The 23,806-nt window shown below is 40.2% G+C and overlaps 1 protein-coding gene across 1 annotated transcript in view; it reads right to left on the minus strand.

Annotated features, from left to right (window-relative positions):
• The window catches only part of BLTP3A (bridge-like lipid transfer protein family member 3A), a 54,062-nt gene that overhangs the window by 21,108 nt on the left and 9,148 nt on the right, over positions 1 to 23,806 (minus strand). Inside the window, exons 2-10 of the mRNA XM_083445615.1 lie at positions 13,943 to 14,105; positions 11,698 to 11,736; positions 10,033 to 10,124; positions 8,052 to 8,241; positions 7,029 to 7,169; positions 5,716 to 5,886; positions 3,592 to 3,763; positions 913 to 999; positions 18 to 188 (exon numbers count right to left, since the gene is read on the minus strand). Coding sequence (XP_083301741.1) covers positions 18 to 188; positions 913 to 999; positions 3,592 to 3,763; positions 5,716 to 5,886; positions 7,029 to 7,169; positions 8,052 to 8,241; positions 10,033 to 10,124; positions 11,698 to 11,736; positions 13,943 to 14,105 — 1,226 coding nt within the window. The remainder of the gene's footprint in view (positions 1 to 17; positions 189 to 912; positions 1,000 to 3,591; positions 3,764 to 5,715; positions 5,887 to 7,028; positions 7,170 to 8,051; positions 8,242 to 10,032; positions 10,125 to 11,697; positions 11,737 to 13,942; positions 14,106 to 23,806) is intronic.

A 23,806-nucleotide genomic window follows, 5' to 3' on the forward strand; every position in this document is an offset into this window, starting at 1 on the left:
TATGTATTTTGTGTTACCTGGTCTCTTTTTGAAGGGAGAATCTTTTCCAGTGGTTTTGGAGAAGGCAGAGCTTATTTTTTCACCATGTTTTGCCATCTTGCTTTGGAATTCGTTCACCAGCTTTTCTGCCCACTGTTCCCGGGTTTCCATGGCCTCACAATACTGCACCCAGTGTTTGCAGCTGTCTCCTGAATAATACAGTAGGTTAATATTGAAAGGACCACTATCTCTCAACTGCACAATGATCCATTCTGCAAATGCTCTACTGTACTCTGCACAACCTTCCTCAAACAGCCAAAGCATTCGTTTTCCTTGTTAGTGGCATAGTTCAGTTTTCAGATGGGAGAGTTTGTCTCCTTTTAGTACCACTCATCGCACAGGTGAACAGATTTTGCCATTTGGGTTTCAAATTCAAAAGCTTTTCAAAGCTGTATCTCTGCTCATTGTTTTATGTCAGGGAATTTCTGCACAATTTTTAGCACAATGAAAGTACAACCATTACTAACTTGTTGCACTCAGGTCTTTCAAGCCTTCCCTTGTGAATTCCTGTACCATAGAATTCATATTTGTTGAACATTGGATTCACTATATTCTGCTCCTTGGTATTATGACTGCTATGAAGAATGTTGTTGCAATTAGTGCAACCTCCGCAATGTTCTGCACATTGAGCCCTGCTAAAAACAACCTATAAACCTCAATCAGAAAGACCATGTATGCCTTTCCACATATCTTTTGTGCACCTTCCCTCCTCTCCCTATCCATTCCATGGTGGTGATAGGATAATGTTGGTACCAGAGAAGTTTATTGCAGCAGCACAAGGACAAAACTTAATTGAGGTAGACTGACTAAAATTCCAGTTCTTAGTCATTAACACTGTTTAAATTACAAATGAGACTCACAGAATGTTCTTACCTGCCCAGTGGAAAGGATAATAGTCAAAGGCCAACCTCCTAAATGTTAGTTGCATTGCACCTCCCATTATTCCATGTTTGGAAGCACCTATGGGAAAATGAAAAAACCAATATTTTTTTTTGTCTTTTACTAGTCTTACATCAGGAGCATCAGAAACCAACTGTGCAGGTGAGCATTCTTCTTTGAGTGATACTTCTTTGAGTCCAGCATTCTCATATAGGCTGAAGAGGATGCCAGATCACAGTGCTATAGTCACTGCACTGCTTTGGAGAAGACAAGTTCTTCACCAGCAGGGATTCTGTCCTATTTACACTACAAAATTGTCACTCCTTGCGCTTCTGCCTATATTCCGACTGCTTCCAGAGGAGTGGATTAACAGCCAATACAGCAATTCTGGACAAGTTCCAGAACAGTTCACTGGCCCCTCACCTCCTCTGGGATTGTTAATTGGAAATCTATGTGAATCAGTGGCCTGTGTGGACCAGCTTTCACCAGCTGTAACTGAAAGGCTTGCTGAGCCCTAAAGATGTGTGGTCCAATACACATTTATATATTTTATTGTAAGCCACCTCAGGTAAGCTTTCTAAGGAATACAGTTCAAACATCTTTTTAAAAAAATTGTCTTAAAAAACCTATTATCACTGGCCCCGACAACAAAATTCCTCCAATATGCAGACACTATGAAGTATTAAACATATATACCGGGCCTCTAGTGCCACTGGATAGAGATACTAGTTTCTCAAACATCTACACGGCTGTAGCTAATGAAATTGCTGGAAAATATGCACTAACTGTGGGAAATAAAACAAAGAAAACAAATTGGAATAATGCTGAAGAAATAGAACTCAGGTAAAAGAACTAACTACATATTTTTGAGACATGTTATTCTAATAATAAGGAGTCTGTCAGTGATGTGGGGGAAAGGGATATACAGTGGTACCTTGGTTTAAGAACAGCTTAGTTTATGAACAACTTGGATTAAGAATGCGGCAAACCCAGAAGTACCGTATTTTTCGCTCTATAAGACGCACCAGACCATAAGATGCACCTAGTTTTTGGAAGAGGAAAACAAGAAAGAAAATATTCTGAATCCCAGAAGCCAGGACAGCCAGCAGGATTGCTACGCAGCGTTCCCGCTGGCTGTCCTGGCTTATGGGATAGTTGCGCGCAGCCTCTCCCGGGCAAGGGGAGCCTTCATCCCCTGCCCGGGGGAGGCTGCACGCGGCTAAGCAAGAAGCCAGGACAGCCAGCGGGATCGCAGCGCAGCGATCCCGCTGGCTGTCCTAGCTTATGGGATAGCCACACACAGCCTCTCCTGGGCAAAGGAAAAGCCCCAAAGAGCCGCACACATGCTCCACATGGCTCTTTAAAGGTAGCGCTGAGCAGAGCCTCCCGCCTGCATTCGCTCCATAAGACGCACACACTTCCCCTTATTTTTTAGGAGCGGGAAAGTGCGTCTTATAGAGCGAAAAATACGGTAGGTGTTTTGGTTTGTGAACTTTGCCTTGAAAAGCAGAACATGTTCCTGTAGAGTGTGTTCCATTTGTAAACTGAGTCCCCTGCTGCTATGGGGAAACACGTCTTGGTTTAAGAACACTTTGGTTTAAGAACAGACTTATGAAAGAAATTAACTTCATAAACCAAGGTGCCACTGTATACTAACAATAGCAACCACTGCAGATGAAGAACAGCCACCCGGGAATAGGATTAAAACTAGGACAAACCAAAATAGCAAGATGGTTCCTCAAGGAGGTAATTTTTTTTTTCAAGTAGAGAAAGATCACCAGAAAACTCAAGAGAAAATTCACCAGATTGATTTAGTTGAATTACTCCAGATTTTCCCAGCCAGCATTCAAAAGTCATAAGAGACCAGATGAATTTGAAAGCAATCAAGTTCTTTTCAATAAGATCAAGTGTCTGTTCTATTTGCTTATGTAAATTGCTTTTCAGCTTCCACCAGTGTCCTCAGAAAACCATCCAAACCAGTCTAGTTACTTCAGCTCAAAATGAAAATGAAAATCTCAGGATGGAACTACATATTACCTCAGCAAAAACAGCTCCCCAAGCTCATGTTTACTAATGTAGAAGAAGGGTAATTTGTCAGGAAGCATAATAGGGCAGGAGAGGGGGTGCTTAGATGTTATCTCCACCTTGGTTATTCTTCCTTTAGCCCAAACATACTTATGGTTTCAAAGCCTGGTTTGGGAGTGGATGAGAAATGATTAAAAATATGTGTGGAAGATCACTGGCAGAGAATGATAAATAACTGGAGTAAGAATAAAGCACTTTGTCCCACCCACCAATTTTCTCTGGAAGTGCCTCTTGCATAATTTGCCTTAAGAGAAAAATAAAGGGCTGGGAACCTCATGTTTCTCCTCAAAATATGCAGTTTTCCTCTTAGGCACTTCTGAACCATGATTACTGCCTCACTGATGCCTGTAAGAAGTCTCTCATCATATAGTTTTTATATAGACTTGTAACCTGCTTTTTTTTTTTTTTACTAGACTCCTCATAACAGCTTACAACATTTATAAAATACAGCTTTTCAATAGCAAAACTTTACAGCTCAAAAATTAAGACCATGCAATGGATAGACACATGAGAAAAGATAGGGCAGGGAGGAAGGGAATAAGGAAAGAGAATTTTAGGTTCTCCTAATCGCAGTTTATGTTTGGGTACCTGTCTCTCGGGTGTGACTGTCATCACAGATGTGAAGGTCTAGACGGGAGATGAGAAGGTGGTAGGAAGACTCTTTCATATCATGTTTCTCGAAGTACTGGCTGATCACTTTGTGGCTGTTCCCAAATGACTGAGGCCAGGACTGTTGAGCACTCGGAGCTGGAGGTGTGATCTATAACAGAGAAATTAAGCCTAGGCATATACATATAGAACCAAGGTGAAACAATGGATTTATATTTTACGAGGAAGGAGACAACACAGGTTATACTAAAAAAAACCCCCTAGAGGGTGCTCTACTGAAACAGAAATTTAATATGGGGTGAGTGAGGCTTTGAAAATGTCTAATTAAATGAAGATTGTTCTTTGCAGCCTTGGCTCTTCCTTTTCACCTGCAGCATGAATTCAAGTGAGGGATACCAATGGCAAATCTTCAGGATGGGTAGAAATGTTGCCTTTTAGCCTTACTATTTAAAGATCAGGCAGTATTTCTCTCATCTCTGATCTAAGATCGGAGATGAGAGAAATGAGATGGGTCTAGCTAGGCTCCCAGGCTGGTGGTTCACCACTGCTGGTTTTGACAAATTCATGGAGGATAAAGCTACCAAAGGCTGCTCACCATGATGACTGTATATCACCTCCAGTATTAGAAGGAGTATAACTCAAAATACCAGTTGCTGGGAATCACAACTGGAGAGAGGGCTACTTTGCACCGATTCTGCTTGTGGGCTTTCATAGGCATCTGACTGGCCACTGCTAGACCAGGATGCTGGACTAGATGGGCCTTTGGTCTGATCCAGCAGGGATCTTCTATATATATTTATTTTCCATTTAATAATATACGTTCACATCATTACACTCCACTTTAAGTCCCTGGCTCTTTAGAGCCTGTCAACTTCCTTCCCTTCCACCTCCTGGCTTTCAAAATTAACCTTTATATCATTGTATTTTGTATGTTTTCCAATTACACACATTACAAAATAACTCACAATTTTAAATAAATATAGAAAGGTAGAAAGTTTATCATTACACGTCTTCAAACAACCCTGCTAGTGATGTTAATTGCTTACAATAATCTTTCAAATATCATATAAATTGAGTCCAGTCCTTTTGGAATACTTCAACATGCTGGTTTCGGATTTTTTCTGTCAGCTTCGCCAGTTCTGCCAAGTCCATCATCTTTATCTGCCACTCTTCTTTTGTTGGTACTTCTTGTTGTTTCCATTTTTGGGCTAAAAGAATTCTTGCTGCAGTTGTTGTATACATAAGCAGTCTTTTATCTTCCCTTGGTATCTCTTCACCCACTATACCCATTAAAAAGGCTTCTGGTTTTTTAACAAAAGTATTTTTAAACATTTTCTTTAACTCATTATATATCATTTCCCAGAAAGCCTTTGCCTCTTTACAAGTCCAGCAGGGATCTTCTTTTATTCTTATGTATATTGTTATTATTACTATCACTCCCCTGAATTTCATCAGTTTTGAGTACAAGGCTGCCCTCTCTAAAGCTCTTCCCATCTCTTCTCTTCACTGACTTTACATCTCCTTATAATTACTGAGCCAAAAGTCTGTGGGATGTTCTTTAGGAAGTCAGTTTGAAAGTTACTATGGAAAATAAAATTGGATCATCTTAAGCACCGACTGCTTATGCTATCTCAACACCAAGTTAATAAAGATTTTAAAAGGCAATTAGTGTAATTTAATGGGTGGTTTAAAGGGAGAACATGAGGGAAGGGGCATAAGAGGGATACCAATGCATGAAACATTTGAAGAAGAGGTCTCAAGAGGGTTTAAAAAAAAACAGTGGCAGAAAAGAGATGGTAGAACTGTCCATTTCTATTTAATATGTTTTGTTCCTCAGCAAGCAAAATCTCTGCAGTGGCCACTATGTGAAAGACAAAAGGGCAGCCATCTGACAGTGACAGAAAATTCTATACCCAGTAAAAGCTTCTTCACTAATGTCATTGCTATTTACTTTTAATGTTTAACTGATTACTGTATTTTTAATACTTTGTTGGAAGCCGCCCAGAGTGGCTGGGGAAACCCAGCCAGATGGGCGGGGTATAAATAATAAATTCTATTTATTCTACCGAACACCATCATAGCATGTAAGGAAGAGCTGCTTACATGGACAGGTTCAGGAGCCAAACTTTTCCTTTGCTGAGCTGACTTCTCCATGGCTTCACTCAAGGACTCTGCATACTTCATCATTGCCTTCAGCTGAGAATCAGTCAGCACCCACAGCAAGTCGTCAAGAAGGAACATGAGCTTGGATGCCACCACATTACAATCCTTTGTCTGTCTCATAAACAGAAAAAAAGTTTAGCATAAACATCTGGTCCAAAAACATTTACTCCCTTTGCTGGTGGGACTTCACAGAACTAATTAACTGAGTTTCAGTGGACATGTGCAACAACAGCAAAGTGAGAAGTAGGCAATGCCTCTGGCTGATTGCAGATATCTAGTTCGGGTATCTGATGGAAGTTACATTTGCCGGCATGCTCATAGCTCAGCATTTATCACTTTTATCTGAAGAAGAAAGGAACAGGCTGCGTTGTTAAACTTGCTAGAGCGTGAAAACGAACAGATTATGCTGTGTGGGTGTTTCAAGCACTCATCTCACTGTGGGAATTTGTATATAATAATCAAGTTATCATATGTGAAGATTGATGTACTTCTGTAGGGTGCTTGGTATCTGCACAGCCATGGGCTTTACCACAGTGTCTAAAGGAGGGCATGCAATCTGGAGAACATGACAGAAATTGGACAAGCTGAAGTTTTTGTTTTTTTTGGGGGGGGGGGAAGGAAACTTGAGATGGCCCTAAATTGGGAGTTTGATTTCTTTTTCGAGCATAGTTTCCAGTACCTTGACCTCTGCTTTTATACACCTATTACACACCCTAATGTTAACTATGAATTCCCACTCCTCTCTATTACTGTTTGAGACAAAACATACTGCAAGAAGAAGAAGAAGAAGGGTTTGGATTTGATATCCTGCTTTATCACTACCCGGAGGAGTCTCAAAGTGGCTACCATTCTCCTTTCCCTTCCTCCTCCACAACAAACACTCTGTGAGGTGAGCGAGGCTGAGAGACTTCAAAGAAGTGTGACTGGCCCAAGGTCACCCAGCAGCTGCATGTGGAGGAGCAGAGACGCGAACCCGGTTCCCCAGATTACCGGTCTACCGCTCTTAACCACTACACCACACTGCAATGCCACACAATGTCCCTCATAAAAACCTTACGAAATAAAAATAAAATAAAATGCAAATTTTAATAATTCATTACAGCTGCAGAACAGACTTTCTAATTGAATGCAGAATGACTGCGTAAGCAAAGAATATCAGATCTCCAATATTCAGCAGAAGACCAAAGGATGTTATCTGAACACACTTGTGGGGCCTACTAAGTATTTCATCCAACTGTGCTTTCCATACTTGCCTTTCTCTTAAGAGATATTTGGATTCTGCCCTGGTTCGTAATAAGTCTTAGCGGGGTGGTGACAGGGTCTTGATCTCCATTTTCTGTAGCATCTGCCTCTATGCGAAGCGTTTGCCAGGTGAGTTCTTTAAATGTTAGAACCTATGCAGAGGGGAGAGAGAACACAAAAACAAAAAGGGAAGAATGCTGAACTTTTACAGATGGATGCAATGTATTGTAGCAAATTAGGAAACATACTTTACTGAAACAGGAAGAAAATGTGTGATTGCACTCTAGGGGAAACAATAGAACTCTTCAGCATCCCACCTTGTTTCAGAATGAGATGTGGCCAACAGCAGCCTTAGAGCATCCTCTATCCTTTGGGTCTAATCAGGCCTGGCACAGGTTGCAATTTGAGCCATAAGGCTGTTTCCCACAAACCATGGCCACCTGCCCCATACATGACAACCAGGAGGTTAAGATGAGCTCCCAATTACTCCTTTGCAAACAGGGCTCCCTGCCAGCAGAAATAAGCACAGACAGGGAACCCCAACAAGATTGGCAGCACTAGGTAGTTCCCTGCTTCCTTAGTGTGTGAAGGTTCGCTTTCTCAGTGTGTGGGAAGCTGGTTTAGATTCAAACCCCTTGAAAGTATAGCTTCAAAGGAGGTTGCTGTAACCAGCTGGATAGGTAGCAGATTATTAAAGGGGGGCGTGGGGGTGTCATTGAATGTCTATACATTGGTACCTCAGGTTACATACGCTTCAGGTTACATACGCTTCAGGTTACAGACTCCGCTAACCCAGAAATAGTTCTTCAGGTTAAGAACTTTGCTTCAGGATGAGAACAGAAATTGTGCTCCGGCGGTGCGGCAGCAGCAGGAGGCCCCATTAGCTAAAGGTGCTTCAGGTTAAGAACAGTTTCAGGTTAAGAACAGACCTCCAGAACGAATTAAGTACTTAACCTGAAGTACCACTGTATTGCAAATCCTTGTGAGTCAGCAGAAGAGATTTCAAATAAGAGACTATTTAATTAGCGTCTTACCTCTCCCCTGTTTGGATCAGTGATGCGGGTGAAGCGGAGGTCACTTTGCTGCCAGTTGGGGTTGACACTGTATCCTTGAAGCTGCCACAGTTCAAAAGAAGCATGGAAGGCCTTGGAGTGGATCTTGATGGTGATGGAATTGACAGCGATAAACATACCCTCTACTACCTTCTCAGCAAAGCCATATTCACTGTAAGGAGGGAAAGGGCTTTTAAAAGGGCAGGAAATCTGATCATTGCAGCATGACATAACATTGTTACAAGGCAAGTTTCTGCTAGGCTGGTATTAAACACAGCAGATTTACAAGCTAGATGTGACCTCCATGCTTATACTCTCCAACCCTTCTTCAGTATCAAGGAACACTGTAGTAATGAAATGTCTCTCTGCTCATGAATGTGAAATTCTGATGTTTCAGGATATTATAATGTATTCAGTAATTGAATTCAATTTATAAACTGAAACACTCATGAGCAATTATGATCCTACAGTAATAAACAAAGAGGAGCAAGTTATATTTGGTGCAATGGAACACCGTAATGGAAACCAGAGTGCACAGAAACACTGTTTACCTTCCCGCCACAGTGGTACCTATTTATCTACTTGCACTGGTGTGCTTTCAAACTGCTAGATAGGCAGGAGTTGGGACAGAGCAACAGGAGCTCACCCCATTGTGGGGATTCGAACCGCCAAGCTTCTGACTGGCAAGCCCAAGAGGCTCAGTGGTTTAGACCACAGCGCCACCTGCACCCCTTACTATTTATCATTAAGAACAAGAAACACAGTAGCGGTTGCTGGGGCAGCATGGGCTCTTGCCACTGCACCACACTACTTCTCAGTTACTGGCAGCAACATATGGCATTCGGAATCTAGGTAAGCAATGCCACCCTGCCTGTACCACTCTGGTGGCTGCAACTAATTAAACAGAGTATACATGCAGGGTCCACTATCTGCCCACTCTGAAAATTCACTTATCCAAACATAAAAAATGATTCCTAAATTTTACTATATACTTTGCATATTCAGATATCCAAACATTTGGAGTTTGCCTGCTTCCTTATTTCCTTGCTTGTTTGTGCTTTGCTGGTTGGTAACAGCCATTTTCAGATGAAAACCATGCAGGGAGGTATGGAGGTAGTGAGATCAGAAAAATCAAAGAGCAGGAGAGATCAGAGAAGTCAGTATTTTCTTTGTCTTACATTTGCTGGTTAGCTGCAACCATTTCAAGAAGAAACCATGGAGAGAGGGGAAAGAGACACATCCCCAATTAGAAATGTTCCCATAAGAATCAATGGAAATTGTGGACTCATTATGTGAATGCTTGCCTGACAAGCAATTTCCATTGTTTTCAGTAAGTGGGACCTGTGTACAATATGTATAGTGCCACATAACAATTCTTTCCACATTAACAAAAATACTCATTTACAGAGTCCCATCCAGCAGAGAAGCCAGAAATGTTGTAGCAGGGGGTAAGGAACCTCCAGGCTGCAAATAAAAATTAAAAATTAAAAAGGTCCCCCATCTAGATCCTACAGTGCAAAGAAGAAAAAGAAAAGAAAAACCTGTAACTTTTCTTAGTGGGATTATTAAGCAGGGAAAAGGTTAAGAATCATTTCCCCAGGTTTCTGCAAAAGAATGTAGCCTCCCTGGTTGCATTTTGTAAAAGAAAGAAAAGGATCAAGGAAAAACTACACAAGACTCACAGGAGGGTTGCTATTACACCAAAGCCATATAAAAGCAGAATTTGTTGTGGTTTTGAGTCTAAACGTATAATACTTTATTTGTCAATACAGAAGTCAGGCTCTGTATTCTGTAGTACAGGCTCAACGTAAGTGTCCAGATTTTCAGTAAAATCTCAAGCTGCAGGAATTGATAAGTAGAAAACTTGGATTACAAAGTCAGACCCAACACATCATTTAAACAGGGAAAGCAGAAGTAATATAAAACACTGCAATGACAAATGTTGGTTACAAGCAATATTAACCTTTGTCCTGAAGCAAGGGCAATAGGAGACTGTCCATTGGGTGGCCGGGGCTCTTCACATGTCCGCATCTCCACTTCAACTTTATCCAACAACTGTGAACATAGCAAGGGAACAAGACATGGAAAAGTTACCTAAGAAAAAGGTGTTCATTAGCTATCCTAAAGGTTTGGGTTTAAGATATTCAGGCTCCTTCTGAAACTGCAGGATTAATTACTAGCACAAATGAGAGGCTAGGCAAACAAGTCTGGTATGCCCAATAGGTTTCAAGTATCAAAACCTTCCTGGGGCAAATCTCCTTATACAATTATTTACACAGCAATGTTTTCTGTATGATCTACTTGGCTGTTCTCTGTTTTGAATGTTGTTCCTCATTTTTCTTCTCTCTTTCATATGCTTCCCAAATCTATATAGTCCTTTATAAAATTGTATTAATACTGGTAAATTATCATGAGACCCATTGAAATAGACTTTTGAGTAAACCTTAGTTGGCTACCACCCTTTAATATAATTATTATTACTATTATTATTTTATATCCTGCCTACTCAAGCTTTGAAACTGTAAGTTAATTCAGCTAGGGGGAAAACAACCTTGAGATTGGGGGAATCTCCAGTTAAGTATTGGCAAACAAGTGGGATTAAATACCTTTTCGTCCTACTAAATTATTTACCCTTGTAACTGTTGGCAACTCCCACCATTACTTTATTCCAGAAAAGGCAAATTAGGGAACACTTGTCTGCAAGAAAACATATAGTTCCACAATAATTTATTTTACTTATTTTATTTCATAACATTTATACACCGCTTGATTATTTTAAAAACTCTTAAAGAGATTTACAAAATCTAAAATAGTAAAATCAAGGCGGGGGGAGAATCACAACTGTACTATAAAGCACACAAAAATTAAATACTAAAACATATTAAAATGTATGCCTAGATTCAGGGCAAATTTATTTTTACGTTACATATTGCAACATTTCTATATGACAGACATTTCTAGGTAAGGAATTGACATATTGTCCATGTGCGTCAAATGCCCCTCAAAATCCCAACAGTATTCTCATCCCCTCAAAAGGACCAATAAGCTACTAAAAGAAAAAGAAAAAGAAAAATTACAATACAAAAGACATTTTTCTGTTAGATCTGAAAAGAAAAGACCTTTACTTAGTCTATTACAACCATGTTAAAAAAAATATTTCATTCTCACAAGTCACTACTCTAAAAAACACAAAACTGTGCATTTGTGTATAATTTTTGAGTATACACAGGTAAGGCAATAATCTCAGAAGTGACTTAACACAACTGAATCACAACTGAATCAAAACTAGATGTTTGCCTTGGAAGCAACTAGTAAAATGCAAGAAGGAACATTATAATATAAAAAATGGCTAATATACACAGAAATGCATATATGGAAAAGTCAGTGTATTTCACTAGTTAGGTATCAGTTCTTTCCTTCCCACATTTTAATTTTAATCATTGGAATTATACAGGACTATACCTCTCAATGAAAGTTGCAATACTGGAAATAGCCCTATGCTGCCACCAATTTGATCAACAGTAGAAGTATATAGCCTTAAGTTCCAGCATTGAAAACACATGCTCTCTCTTTTTCTGAAACAATCTAGAGTTACAAGTTCTCACTAACAGGTAAGCAAGGCCATTACCAGACAGATTGGGTGAGTCTTCAGCTTTGTCCACTGGATCTGTAACAAGAAAGCAGATGTAAAATAAACACGAACTGTCACAAGGGCTAAATAGATTCAGGGTGACAGTAATAAGATCAGTTCCAGCAAACTGCTGCTCTGAAAAGTGACACTGTAAAAGCAGCTCTATGGAAATACAAGCTGTTTGAGGACAATACTATTTCTTGTACCCTTGCATGCAGAAGACATTTGATAAAGAACAAAGAGTGCTTTGGGTCTTTAGATTTATTGTGTCATGAACCTTCATGCCTACTTTATCAGATGCCCAAGTACAATATACAGCCAAACAGGAAACAATGGCTTGGATCCAAAGATCCCGCTGCACCAGCCAAAGGCATTTCCACCCATTTAGGAAAGTTACCAGTTCCACCTCTCTGTAATCTCCCATACCCATGAAAGGAGGCTCCAGGGAATTAGAAGACCCTCCAGACTGCAGGGGTCAGCAACCTTTTTCAGCCGTGGGCCAGTCCACTGCCCCTCAGACCATGTGGTGAGCCAAATTATATTTTTTTTTTGTGGGGGGGGGGGGAATGAATGAATTCCTATGCCCCACAAATAACCCAGAGATGCATTTTAAATAAAAGGACACATTCTATTCATGTAAAAACATGCTGATACCTGGACCGTCCGTGGGCTGGATTGAGAAGGCGATTGGGCAGCATCTGGCTCATGGGCCTTAGGTTGCCTACCCCTACTCCAGAGCATCTGAGGATTCCCCAATCAGTTATCCCCCTTGCATAATTGTTATGTTAACTTCATCTTTGAATCCAAATCAATGTACAATGGTACCTCAGGATGCGAACGGGATCCGTTCTGGAGCCCCGTTCGCATCCTGACAGCAACGTAAGACGCGATGGTGCGCCTGCGTAGGTTACGTTTTGCTGCGTCTGCGCATGTGCGAGCGGCAAAACCCGGAAGTAACCTGCTCCGTTACTTCCGGGTTGCCGCGGAGCGCAACTCAAACACGCTCAACCCGAAGCACATTCAACCTGAGGTATGACTGTAATTACTGTAATGAGCTCCTCATAACCCTTATTCAAAACCTGAAATGCTGTTAAATGTTAGTGAATTGCTACAAAGCCCCTTTTCCAGCTATCTTTTAAAACACTTATCCAGTACCGAGACCCTGAAGTATGAGATGGTCTTTCTAGAGACAATGAAACGAAACCTTCACCTCGCTCGTTTCTGTAATTTCTGTTTTTTATGTAACCTTCCATTAACCTGAAAAAGATTGGGCCTGTTACATTTTTCATAACCAAGCTTGCCAATGCGCATGCAGATCAAATCCTGAGTCATGTTACACATGAGAAATCTTGCTGTTTGCATTAGTTATACAGTCTCATATTTGGGAGTATAACAAACAGTCCACTCCCTTATTGTGTTTGCTTTGCATTTCTTGCAAGGGCTGCTTCTCATGTTAATTTATCAACAAGCATATTAATACATATGTCAGAAAAAAGTTAAAATGTATTGGCAAAAGGAGGATCAGTAATTTCAACTCTCCAGTGGTTTCTCCATACATGTACTGAGAAGGAACAGACATTTCTGGTGTTTCAGCCGATAAAATGTTCCTAAAATGTTGCAAGTATTAACATCCCTATCAAAAAGCAGTAACATGAAAAGCAGCTCTGAGTATTAAACAAAGAAGGCAAAGGAGCCGATGGGGTCATTACTCTGGGAACAGTTCAAATCAAAGCTGCACTTTTTATTAACAATCTCCTAAACCATTTTGCATGAGGTTTGTGTCACTATGGGTAATCCTAATGGAGCTTAAACGATTACTCGCTTACATCAACTGAAAAATCAATTTCCTGCTTCAAAAAGAGCTTGGGGCAACATTTTCAAGAGGAGAACATTGCGCTCTGTGTGTAAATGTTCAATTGCAACTACTAAATACAATCCTTGCAATTATGCATTTAAACAGAACAAATTCAGATGAAACAGAACAATCAATTTAAAACTGAATTTAACCAGTCTGCTTGTAATTTCTGCAGCGTCTCTTGGTTCAGAACTTGATCCTCTTGTGCCAGTTATTGGAGCAGATTTCATAGCACATGTATGGGAAGATTAGCGATTTGGGTACAAAGCCAGAGCAGCTTGGAGTGAGGATTGCACTTGTTTAGTACGAAAGTAGGAAGAATGGCATGTAGTCAGGACAGGAAATACTTTCAGTACTGCAAAAGCTTTTGCTGATAATTTCACTCACCCTGATGGAAGCCTTGTTACAAAAGACCCGAGTAATGGCAAGCCAGGTGGGCAATTCCAACACATTCTGCAGGACTTCTTCATCTAGTTCAAGGTTAGTCAGCTGCCCCTGTCCTTTGAGTGTGCTCAGGTTGATCTTATCAGGAGAGAGGTTCTTTGTAAACCTGTTGCCAAGGGGAAAAAGAGAAAAAGCTAAAGCTTGCATGGATCAGTGGACAGAGCAACCTTTCATCTCAGTTTCAGCTCATTCACCATAATTCTTGTTGTAAAGTATGAATTATGTCATGAAATTGTCTACTTCTTGCAGTGTCTTCCTTTGCAAGATTATATAGTGAGAAATATGAACATTTTAAGATCCGTCTTACATTTAAAATGCTGCAAAAAATAATACAGACAGCAACATTTATCTGGATAAAATTCTGCTGGAGCATATTCGTTCTCTTGTTGCTAGTAACTATAATTATTAGCTGTTAATTCCTCCTCCTAGAAAACACATATATCTTTCAGTACACTTGCCTGCCGAGTAGGTCTCAGATATTAGAGTCAATATGATGACTGAGGATAGTTCTAATGCTGAATAAAAACTGTAAAGGCTTTCAGGGTAAAATGGCAGGTAGAAGAATGGAGTGGAATGGAAAATAGAATAGACTTTGGTATGAATACATCAAGCAGTGGGAAAGCAAAGATGGCAGTGAAACTATGAAGTGCATTTCTTTTAAATTTATACTTGGGACTTCTCTTTTGATACTCAGCCCTTTTAATCCCTGGCTGCAATTCTCTGCCCGTTTATGAGTTAATATACTTAGGCTCAGCTGTGAACCTGCTTTCCTCTATGCTGGAAAATCTTGTCCTGTCCTTTCAAGTAACTTACACCAGCCATCTCCTTGTTATCCACTGCAAAAGAGAATTGCTGTACTTTTTCAAACCCAGTTAATTGTGTGTTCTCTATTCAGAAATATTACACTGCATAATTAATGTTTGTTCAGATATTTTCCCTATATTGTCACCATAATGTGAAGTTACCACAAGCTTTCTGTAAGCAACCATTCAGCATGAGGCAGGACTTAAGCAGCAAAAAGAAAGGAGTTTATCACAATCTGAGGTTAACAGCCAGCTTGCTGTGGGATTGTGCAGGGTTGCCTGATACCCTCTCCCTTGTGGATCACTCATACCAAAACTATCTCTTAGAATTGCCCAATCCCAGAAAACTCCCAGCTATTGTTGATACTGGGAACATTATGAGGAGGGGTGAAAACACCAAGTTCAGATACACAATGACAGAAATTTGCTAGTGTATGTTTTCACTTTCTTCCTCTGGCCTGATATAGATGTAACATTCCTGATTTGCTTAGCATGACAGGGATATCATGAATGTTCTGCAAGCTCACATTCTCCCACCCTCGGCAGTGTAACATTACATCTGCATCACAAATTAACAGTAGCCAGGATTGCTGCTGTAATCAGATCTAGAACCAGGGCTTGAAGTGGTTATTCAGGTCTGAGTACAAGAGCAATCCTGATGCACAGTAAAAATTATACCCAGGTTAAAGCAAACCTTGGGAGGGAGTACGAAGGAATGCACAACTTAACTTTATCTTGCTCTTACTCTCTTAACCATGCCTCTCCCCCCCCCCCCAGGAAGTTTCTTTATACAGCATCAAACCATTTGTCATCTACCTCAACAATGTCTACACTAGGGATGAGCAGACCTCTGACTTGTGGGATGTACTTTTTTTTTTAACAGCAAAAACCCTGAGATCTACCAACTGGAGCCAGGTGCAAAATGGTGGCTCAGTTGGGCAGATATATGTAGGCATTGCTTCAGCAAAGCTAGGCCAAGGGCCCCCACACCATCAGCCTAATTTAGAAAGTGAAAACATTTTAGTTGTTGCTATTTTCAGACAATTGGAAATCAGAAGCACTTGCTGATCTACTGAAAATCACCTAGAGATCTACCAGTGGACCCTGATCTACCTTCTGCCTACCTCTGGACTGGACTATTTGGCAGTAACTCTCCAATGTTTCAGACAGAAGTCTTTTCCAGTCATATCAGGAGATACCAGGAATTGAACCTGGGAACTTTTGCATGCAAAAGATGTGCTTTACCACTGAGCTGTCCTTCTCCCCAACACAAGGAAGAGGATACTAATGGACTAATAGTCTACCATGCACATGAGTTGTGTCTTTTTGCTAAAACTGGAAATTCAAGGAAGAGAAATTAGCATACACTCCTGAGGTGGTCAAGCTTTTACTGATTCAGAGTGCCTGATTTAATTAGTTGTATTTAATGAGGGAGCAGTGGCTGGGGTTGTTTTCTTCCTGATGTATACAATGAAGATGTGAATAGGGCCATGAGAGAACAATTTAAGCCTTTATTTCTCTCTAGACACACGAATCCCTAGGCTGTATCTAATCTGCAACTAGGAGAGTACTATATCACTCTGCAAAAAATTAGTTCTATTTAAAGCACATAACATTAACATGATTCAACATCACTCTGGGTTGGTGCAATAAGGCTGTAACCAGGTCTCTCAGTGTGGTCACAGGCCACAGGGACTGTCAAGGGAAAAACAGATCAAGTTATCCTGCCCATTCCTCTCTCCAAAGGACCTAGCTCCATAGAAAAATTTTCTCAACAAGAAACAATCTGAACTGAAACTGTGTGATAATGTATCTTCATCCTTTCTGGATCCCAGTTCATTTAGATTATCCGCCTGATAATTTGCTAATTATTGAAAACCCAAAAGCATTTCACACACATTCCTCTTTACTAATTCTAATTCTTCACAGCAGCCCAGCAGGTGGAGAAGAAAAGACCCCATTGTTGGCAAGAGTAAGATTAGATTCCAGTGTTAATCACGCCCTGTGGTTCTCTCATTTCCTTTTGCCTGAAAAAGCACTACTTCATTGTGCCTTTCACAAAGACTTCAGCAAAACTCTGCCAGAAACTCAGCAGGGAAAAGAAGAGTGAACAAGGGCTATTCTGGTCACAAGTAGAATCAGTTCCAGGTTTGGCTGTGACTCTGCAAGAAACAGATGCTGAACAGACAGCTGAGAACCTGCTGAACCCAATTTATGGCTAATTCATACATTCCACTGGCCTCTCTATGTGCATTTAGTAGCATAGACAATGATCTAATCATATGAGCAGTATAATTAGGTAGATACTCTTCAGTACTACAGAAGGAACTTCCATGAAAGGGGTGGCTGAATATGTATTTCATTGTCCACAAAAGTGGCTGCCACAGTACTGCAAGAGTTGCCATCTTCACACATTACATTGCTCATAAGAATCGGCTACTTTCCTGATCTCCTAATGTATAACTAATATACAAGTTGGCTTCTAGGTGGCTGGGATTTTATTTTTGTTAGGCATGCTGATTCAGAGTGCCTGATGCTTGCACGCTACACATAGACACTGTGAAGCCTCCATCTATCTCTGCTAATGCAAATCCCAGGCTAAAGTCTAACAGGAGAACCGCAGGAAGCACAGTCCACAACAGTAGCTACTCAAATTCCTTGTACTAGTTAATACCTTTTTCTTGCAATACCCTTTCTTGCACTTTCAGGCAGGTGCTACCAGCTGTAGGAAAAGGTATCACCTGGACAATCCTCTGCCTTCTGATTCTCTTCTCAGCTATTATTCACTGCATGAAATTATTGTTGGATATTCTCTCTCTGTGTGAGAGAATCATTTGTTCCAGAAACAGAGAAGAACAGAGAAGAAGTCTCAAGAAGCAGCAGAAGGCTGAGATTGTTTTGTCTATGCAAGGACATTTTCTGTGGGAACTGAAATTTGGACATGCGCAGTGCGACAGGAAGTATTGATACCAATGGTTCTGTATAGCTTGTAGGTCTTGCTTGTGTCTTGTGGTAAGAGAAACAGAGAGTCTTGGACTCTTGCTGGAATCTAAGCATGCCTTGACCATGGCAGTGGTGAATGTCTGTATATATTTGCTACCAATACGCTTTTATGCCTGTCAAGTAAAGTTCTACACTTGACTGAATCTTTATGGCATCCATAAGTGTTTATTGCCTACTGTGTGTACCTCCAACCCCAAAGACGCTACCAAGGAAGGAGCTGTGTTGAGATGTAACTCTGCTGAGTATGGATACTGGCACACAAGCACAGCGAAAGTGATGCTGGACCCAATCCTTCTAAATCATCCATCAGAGGTTGGTAGATTGATCCAACAGTAATATCAGTGAACAGTGAAACCATGTTATATTCCCAGAGCCATGACTTTCATGCCATTCTGCAGTGCAACAGTCAGTAACAATGAACTCTACAACATACCTAAAAATATCTTGAGTTCACAAAAAGAGATAGCCATATTTGCATTAATGTGTGGCTGCTCCTGTGGCAAACAAGAGATCGCCCTGCCTCAAACAGCCAAGGGCAGCCAGGCTAAGCAACGTTTTCTAATGTTATCACAGTATATACAAAATGAGAAGTGAGAAAAGTAACTTGTTCCAGCTCACATCATCTGTTTCTGCAGGCAACAGACAGAAATGTTAATTTAACAATTGAGAGGAAGGAGGGCAACTTGGCTGTCTGTTACTTTCTCAGGCTCACAAAGTAGACAGGAAGCAAATAGTTCCCTGTAGCCTGTCCAAAATAGATTTTCCTTTTAGATTTGAAGTGTGGAACTGCAGGAAGATTACCAGTAGGAAACTAGAACAGGAAACACTGGAGAATATGGAGTATATCACATACCTTCATTAATTAAACCCAGTTTGCATGTAACATTAAGCCATGCCAAGGCTTAGCATGAAGACATGGGTTCCCAGAGAGAAGACTGTAACCACTGCACTTCTTTCCTAGTCTGACTGCAGCTGCACTACCTGGTGCTAAACCATGGTTTGGGTTTATCATGTCAACCAAACACAGGCTCATGATTTGTCTGGAGGCGACAAACCACAGCCTGAGTTCTTTGCCCTGGATAGTATATCTGCAGAAGCAGCAGCAGGAGTACCAGGGGAAGAGCTTAGCCACCACAATCTCCTATCTGGGATCACACTAAGCCATAGTTTGGCTTGGCATTATGTGTACACTGAGTCTTTGAATGAAGAGGCAGAAAAGAAGTTTCTCTTTCCCATATATCAATAAAGGTAGGCAACTTTCATAATTGCATTGTGGTTACCACGGGGATATACAGCTGATGAGCACTTCACATGAGGGTTCTATTCCCGACCCCTGCACATGTTGGCAGAACGCATATAAGCATGCTCTGCCCTTTTATGGCCCCATTTCATTCTGCTCCATCCCCGTTCCACCCTTTTTGTGTCATATTATATTATATTATTGGGTCACATCCTGGTTCGGTGCCGTGCACAATTGTGCATCTTTGGGGTGTGCATTAATCGGTTGTTGCCTGTATGTACATGACCAAAGGAGCAATACACCAGTAGATTCTAACTTGGCTAACTCATTTTAGCTAATCCTGGCTCAGTTGCACTAGCAATACTTTATAAGACGGGGCAGAGGTGGGATATTAACCAGACCACACTGGGACCTGTTATCCACACAATTAGGTCTGAAGGTGATTAGAATTTCCTGTAACAGTCACTCAACCCCGTAACAAAACTACAAATTCCAGAGTTAACTGAAGCATGTGTGTGGAACCTCTGGGCCTCCAGAAATCATTGAACTCAATTTTCATTAGCCCAGAGATATCATGGTCAAGAGATACCATTGATATCATGGCCAATGGTCAAGGAAGGAGGCAGTTGCAGTCCAACATCATTCATTTGGAGGGCCTCACCTTGTAAGGACAATGTGTCCTGAAAAGCACGTAATAAATAAATAAATGAAAAAAATTGAGGACCGAATATTTTATAAAAGCAGTAAATAACCTATTGGTTACCAACTCTACCAGAATTTCCACAAAAAGGCATTGCTAACAAGCCTTTCTACAACTACCGGTAAATCAAATACACTCCTTCATTGAGTTTTAAAATTCTGAGGATTGTCTTAGGTTTGTAAATCCTAAACCTTCAAAACTTCTCTAGTGATATATAAAACAATCCCAACCCTTGATTTGTCATGCTAGAAAGGGGCTGGATGAGGCAGACGTGTTTCTTTTCCCCAGCTTAGTATAAACAGTGTAGGGCTGCCATATTTCAAAAATTAAAAACCATGACACCCCAAAATTGTTACACCTTTTTTTTTAGGAAAACCCAAAAGTTGGTGAGCTTTTTTTTTTTTGGATAAATTGCAAATTTGTTGAGAAAATCTAGACACATGGCCTTGTGGAGCTATAGACTCAGCAGTGGCAGTGTTGCTCCAATGGGTCTTGGTTTGAGTGGCACTCTAAGGCTTCTGCTTCTACTCGATCCACCTTGACTCAATTAACTTCAGATGGATGGCTTAACTCTTACAAATAACTAAGTGAGACTGCTAATTCTAATGGATTAGATTTTCTTGACCTATGAGAGTGATACAGGACTTGTTCACTGTAACATCCAATTATGGAAGATGGTTACCCTATTAATGAAACTTCAGGTAAAGAACTGCCCTTATTTACAGGCATCGCAATCTGAAATTGCTACTTGCCATCAGCAACAACCTATTCAAGCCAGAAACAGATCAAGAAACAGAACCTGGCAAACAGCCCAGTGTGTTCTCTATACATTCATCTTTTTTGACAATTCTATTACTGGACCTCATTGTAACATCAACCACACTATTTAGAAGTAACTTGAGTGGTGGCTTCCGCATATATGTGGGATCTGCTATTGGAATTGAAGCCATTTACACAGTGGACTTTTGAAATGCCAAACCTATTTCTGTGTTTTCTTAAAAATCCTTACTGATGTAAGGAGTCTACATTTTTAGGTACACTTTAAAATTGAATCTAAGTTCATGTCTGAACACCCTGAATTTCAAATTCAATATCCATTCCAAAAAAATAAATAAATTCCTAGTTAGCCAAACATTTATGATAAATATCAAATAACATTCTAGCGTTCTATAATCTCCTTTAGGTCAGCTATCGAAAAAATTGAGGGTAAAGAAGAGTTGTTTGCTACACACAGCCTACATAGATATAAATTGCAGTGGCTTCCCCATGCTCCTACTGTGGTACTATTGTGATTCAGCAGTGGCAGCATAACTGTTTTTATGAAATGGCACTGGGGGAGAGGTAGAGGCCTCTTTTGAGAAAATTTCTCTTTGCTCCATCTTCCTTGATCTTTTAGTGTGGCAGCACCTACACTTCGGAACTCCCTGCCTATTTGGCGCCTGCTAAAACATTTTTGTTTAGACAAGCCTACAGAGATATTTAGAAGTTGATGTGAGTTTTAATCTGCTTCATTTATTGTTATTTTAACTATTCAAAGGTCTTAAATTACTGCTCTTAATTCTTAGTGATGATCTTATTTGACCTTTTTTGTACATCACTTGGAGGTTTGTTTGTTGTTGTTTTTACAATCAAGTGGTGTAAAATTTTTATGAAATAAAATAAATAAAATGTTCCTTGAGTAGCCAGTCATTTAAATGACTGCTTTGCATTGCTTTTATGTTGTTGTATAGCACTCTGGTGTTTTGCAAGAGGGAGGTGTATAAACACTTCTATAAATACATACAAAGTTTTAAAAAATCTGGACACTTTGTAATGTTTCCTGGTTACCTTACTTAACAGACATAAATCATTTTGGTTGCCAGATATTGGCTATTTGCTTTATTTTGTGACCTTCAGTACTTCCATAGCAGTGTTTATTGTGGAGTCAGTGCTCCTCAGGCATACCAGTTTCCTTCAGCACCCACATGATACTTTTGGCATCAAAAAGCCAACCCATATTTCCCCCAATCTTGTATGGATTTACGCTTTCAGGGACAAATTCAATAATTAAAAAAAAACACAAAACTGTTGCCAAAGCAACACATTTGCAAATTAAACTCCCATTTGGAAATATCCCATGTGCCATTTAGCTAAGATTAACCCATCTAGATTTTCATAGTATGTAAAAAAAGATACATTTTCCTCTTGTACTCAGCTAAGTCAGTCTCAAGGGGTTGCTGTAAAGATAAATGAAGGAACCTCATGACAGCTATATTGACCTCCTTAAAAGAAGGACAGTACCCAAATGAGATGATTAATAATACTAAGACATCAAAAAGTCTTCATTTTTATGAATTAAATGCAGACCATGGTGGGAATTTTAATACGTGTGTGGCAGGTAGAGCTGTAATTCTTTGAATTTACTTTTTGGAAGTGTTTATATATCCAATGAAGCAGATTTACTACCAGACACATTTAGCTATTTAATAAGAGCCATGGAATAGACACCGCAAAATTATGAATGACGCTTAGGCAAATCCATAGCCTTAAAAGCCAAGAGTTCCTTTGGTTTAGCTAAAAATCAATCAGGGGTTGAAGAAAAGATCAATGATTCTGAACACTGACAAACATTTAAGGAGTATTGCAGAGTAGCTTCAGATTCAGTAATAAGATGATCTTGGGAAGGCATCAGAGTAGAGAACTAAAAATAGCTCTGTTTGGAAAAGAAATAGAACCGAGCGAGTACCAAACATGTATTCTACAAAAAAAAAAAAAAAAAAAGCAGCTTGGATGACACTCTAGTACACACACACACACAGAGAGAGAGAGAATAAAAAGGCACAGTTTAAGGAGGGAAACCACATGTTAAGAACTCGGGCTGCTAGTGTACTTGTGCAGCAAAAGTTCAATTAGGAAACAGCACTGAAGAACAGAGAAGTATTGCCAACTACCACCAGGATGCTCTTATTAATACAGTAAGCCTGAAACTTGATCACACCTAAAGCCAAAATCGCATGTAGTCAAAACACACTGGGTTCAATGGCAGGTGGGATTGCCAAAGTCCTTTCCCCAGAACCCTGCCCACTCTTCTTCCTTCCCTCCTTCCTTCCTTTCTCGGCCACATGTGTAAAGCTGAATACGCACAAGTTTAAAAACGCGTAAGTTGTGGGCTTAGTGTACTAGATTGTGAGAGTTCATGGTATCTCACTTCAGAACAATGTAGTTAAATCTATCTTGGTCTATTTTCTTGCATGACCAACGGCAATGATTTTGGTCGGCTCCTTTCCTCCACACTCAAACTAATGGATTGGGTCCCACTTTGAATCAATAATGTAATGTTATTGCTTATACATGCAAGTTCCATTCAAATATAGGTTCAGGGGAGATACTGCATGACAAACAGATAAAACTCTCAATTTTTGCTGAATAAAAAGTACTCTATATTGAGCATTTATGTGCCCCCTCCCATTAGCTGATCTAATAAAACGTATGAAAACAAATGATTAAAGCATACAAACCAAGCAAAAAGTGTGCATAAGTACGTAAAATAATGAGTACACACAGATTATTCCCTAACAGGATCACCAAGAGTTCTGGCCGTACCAAGTAGAACTGATAGCCACAACCTAAACCATCTCCATCTCTACACTTGTGACTATATGTTTTTTGTCTATGTTAATCATACAAGCATTAAGTCTTGGCAATACCAAGATATTTGAGCCTTATCCCCATTTTATTTCTAAAGAAATAGGAGGGTGGTCCCATGGAAGATAGAGGAGGTTTGTTTTCTCCTGCTCTGGAGGACTCAAACCAATGGCTTCAAGTTACAAGAGAGGAGATTCCGACTTAAACATCAGGAAGAACTTTCTGACAATAAGAACTGTTCAACCGTGAAACGGAGGTGGTGGACTCTCCTTCCTCAGAGGTTTTAAAGCAGAGGTTGGATGGCCATCTGTCATGGATGCTTTGGTTGAGATTCCTGCATGGCAGGGGGGTTGGACTAGATGACTTCCAACTCTATGATTCTATATGCCTTACGAGTATGTTTCCTGGCATACCTTTAGCTGGGGAGGCTAAAGCAA

This window comes from Podarcis tiliguerta, assembly GCF_965153285.1.
Source record: "Podarcis tiliguerta genome assembly, chromosome: 6".
Classification (NCBI taxonomy): domain Eukaryota; kingdom Metazoa; phylum Chordata; class Lepidosauria; order Squamata; family Lacertidae; genus Podarcis; species Podarcis tiliguerta.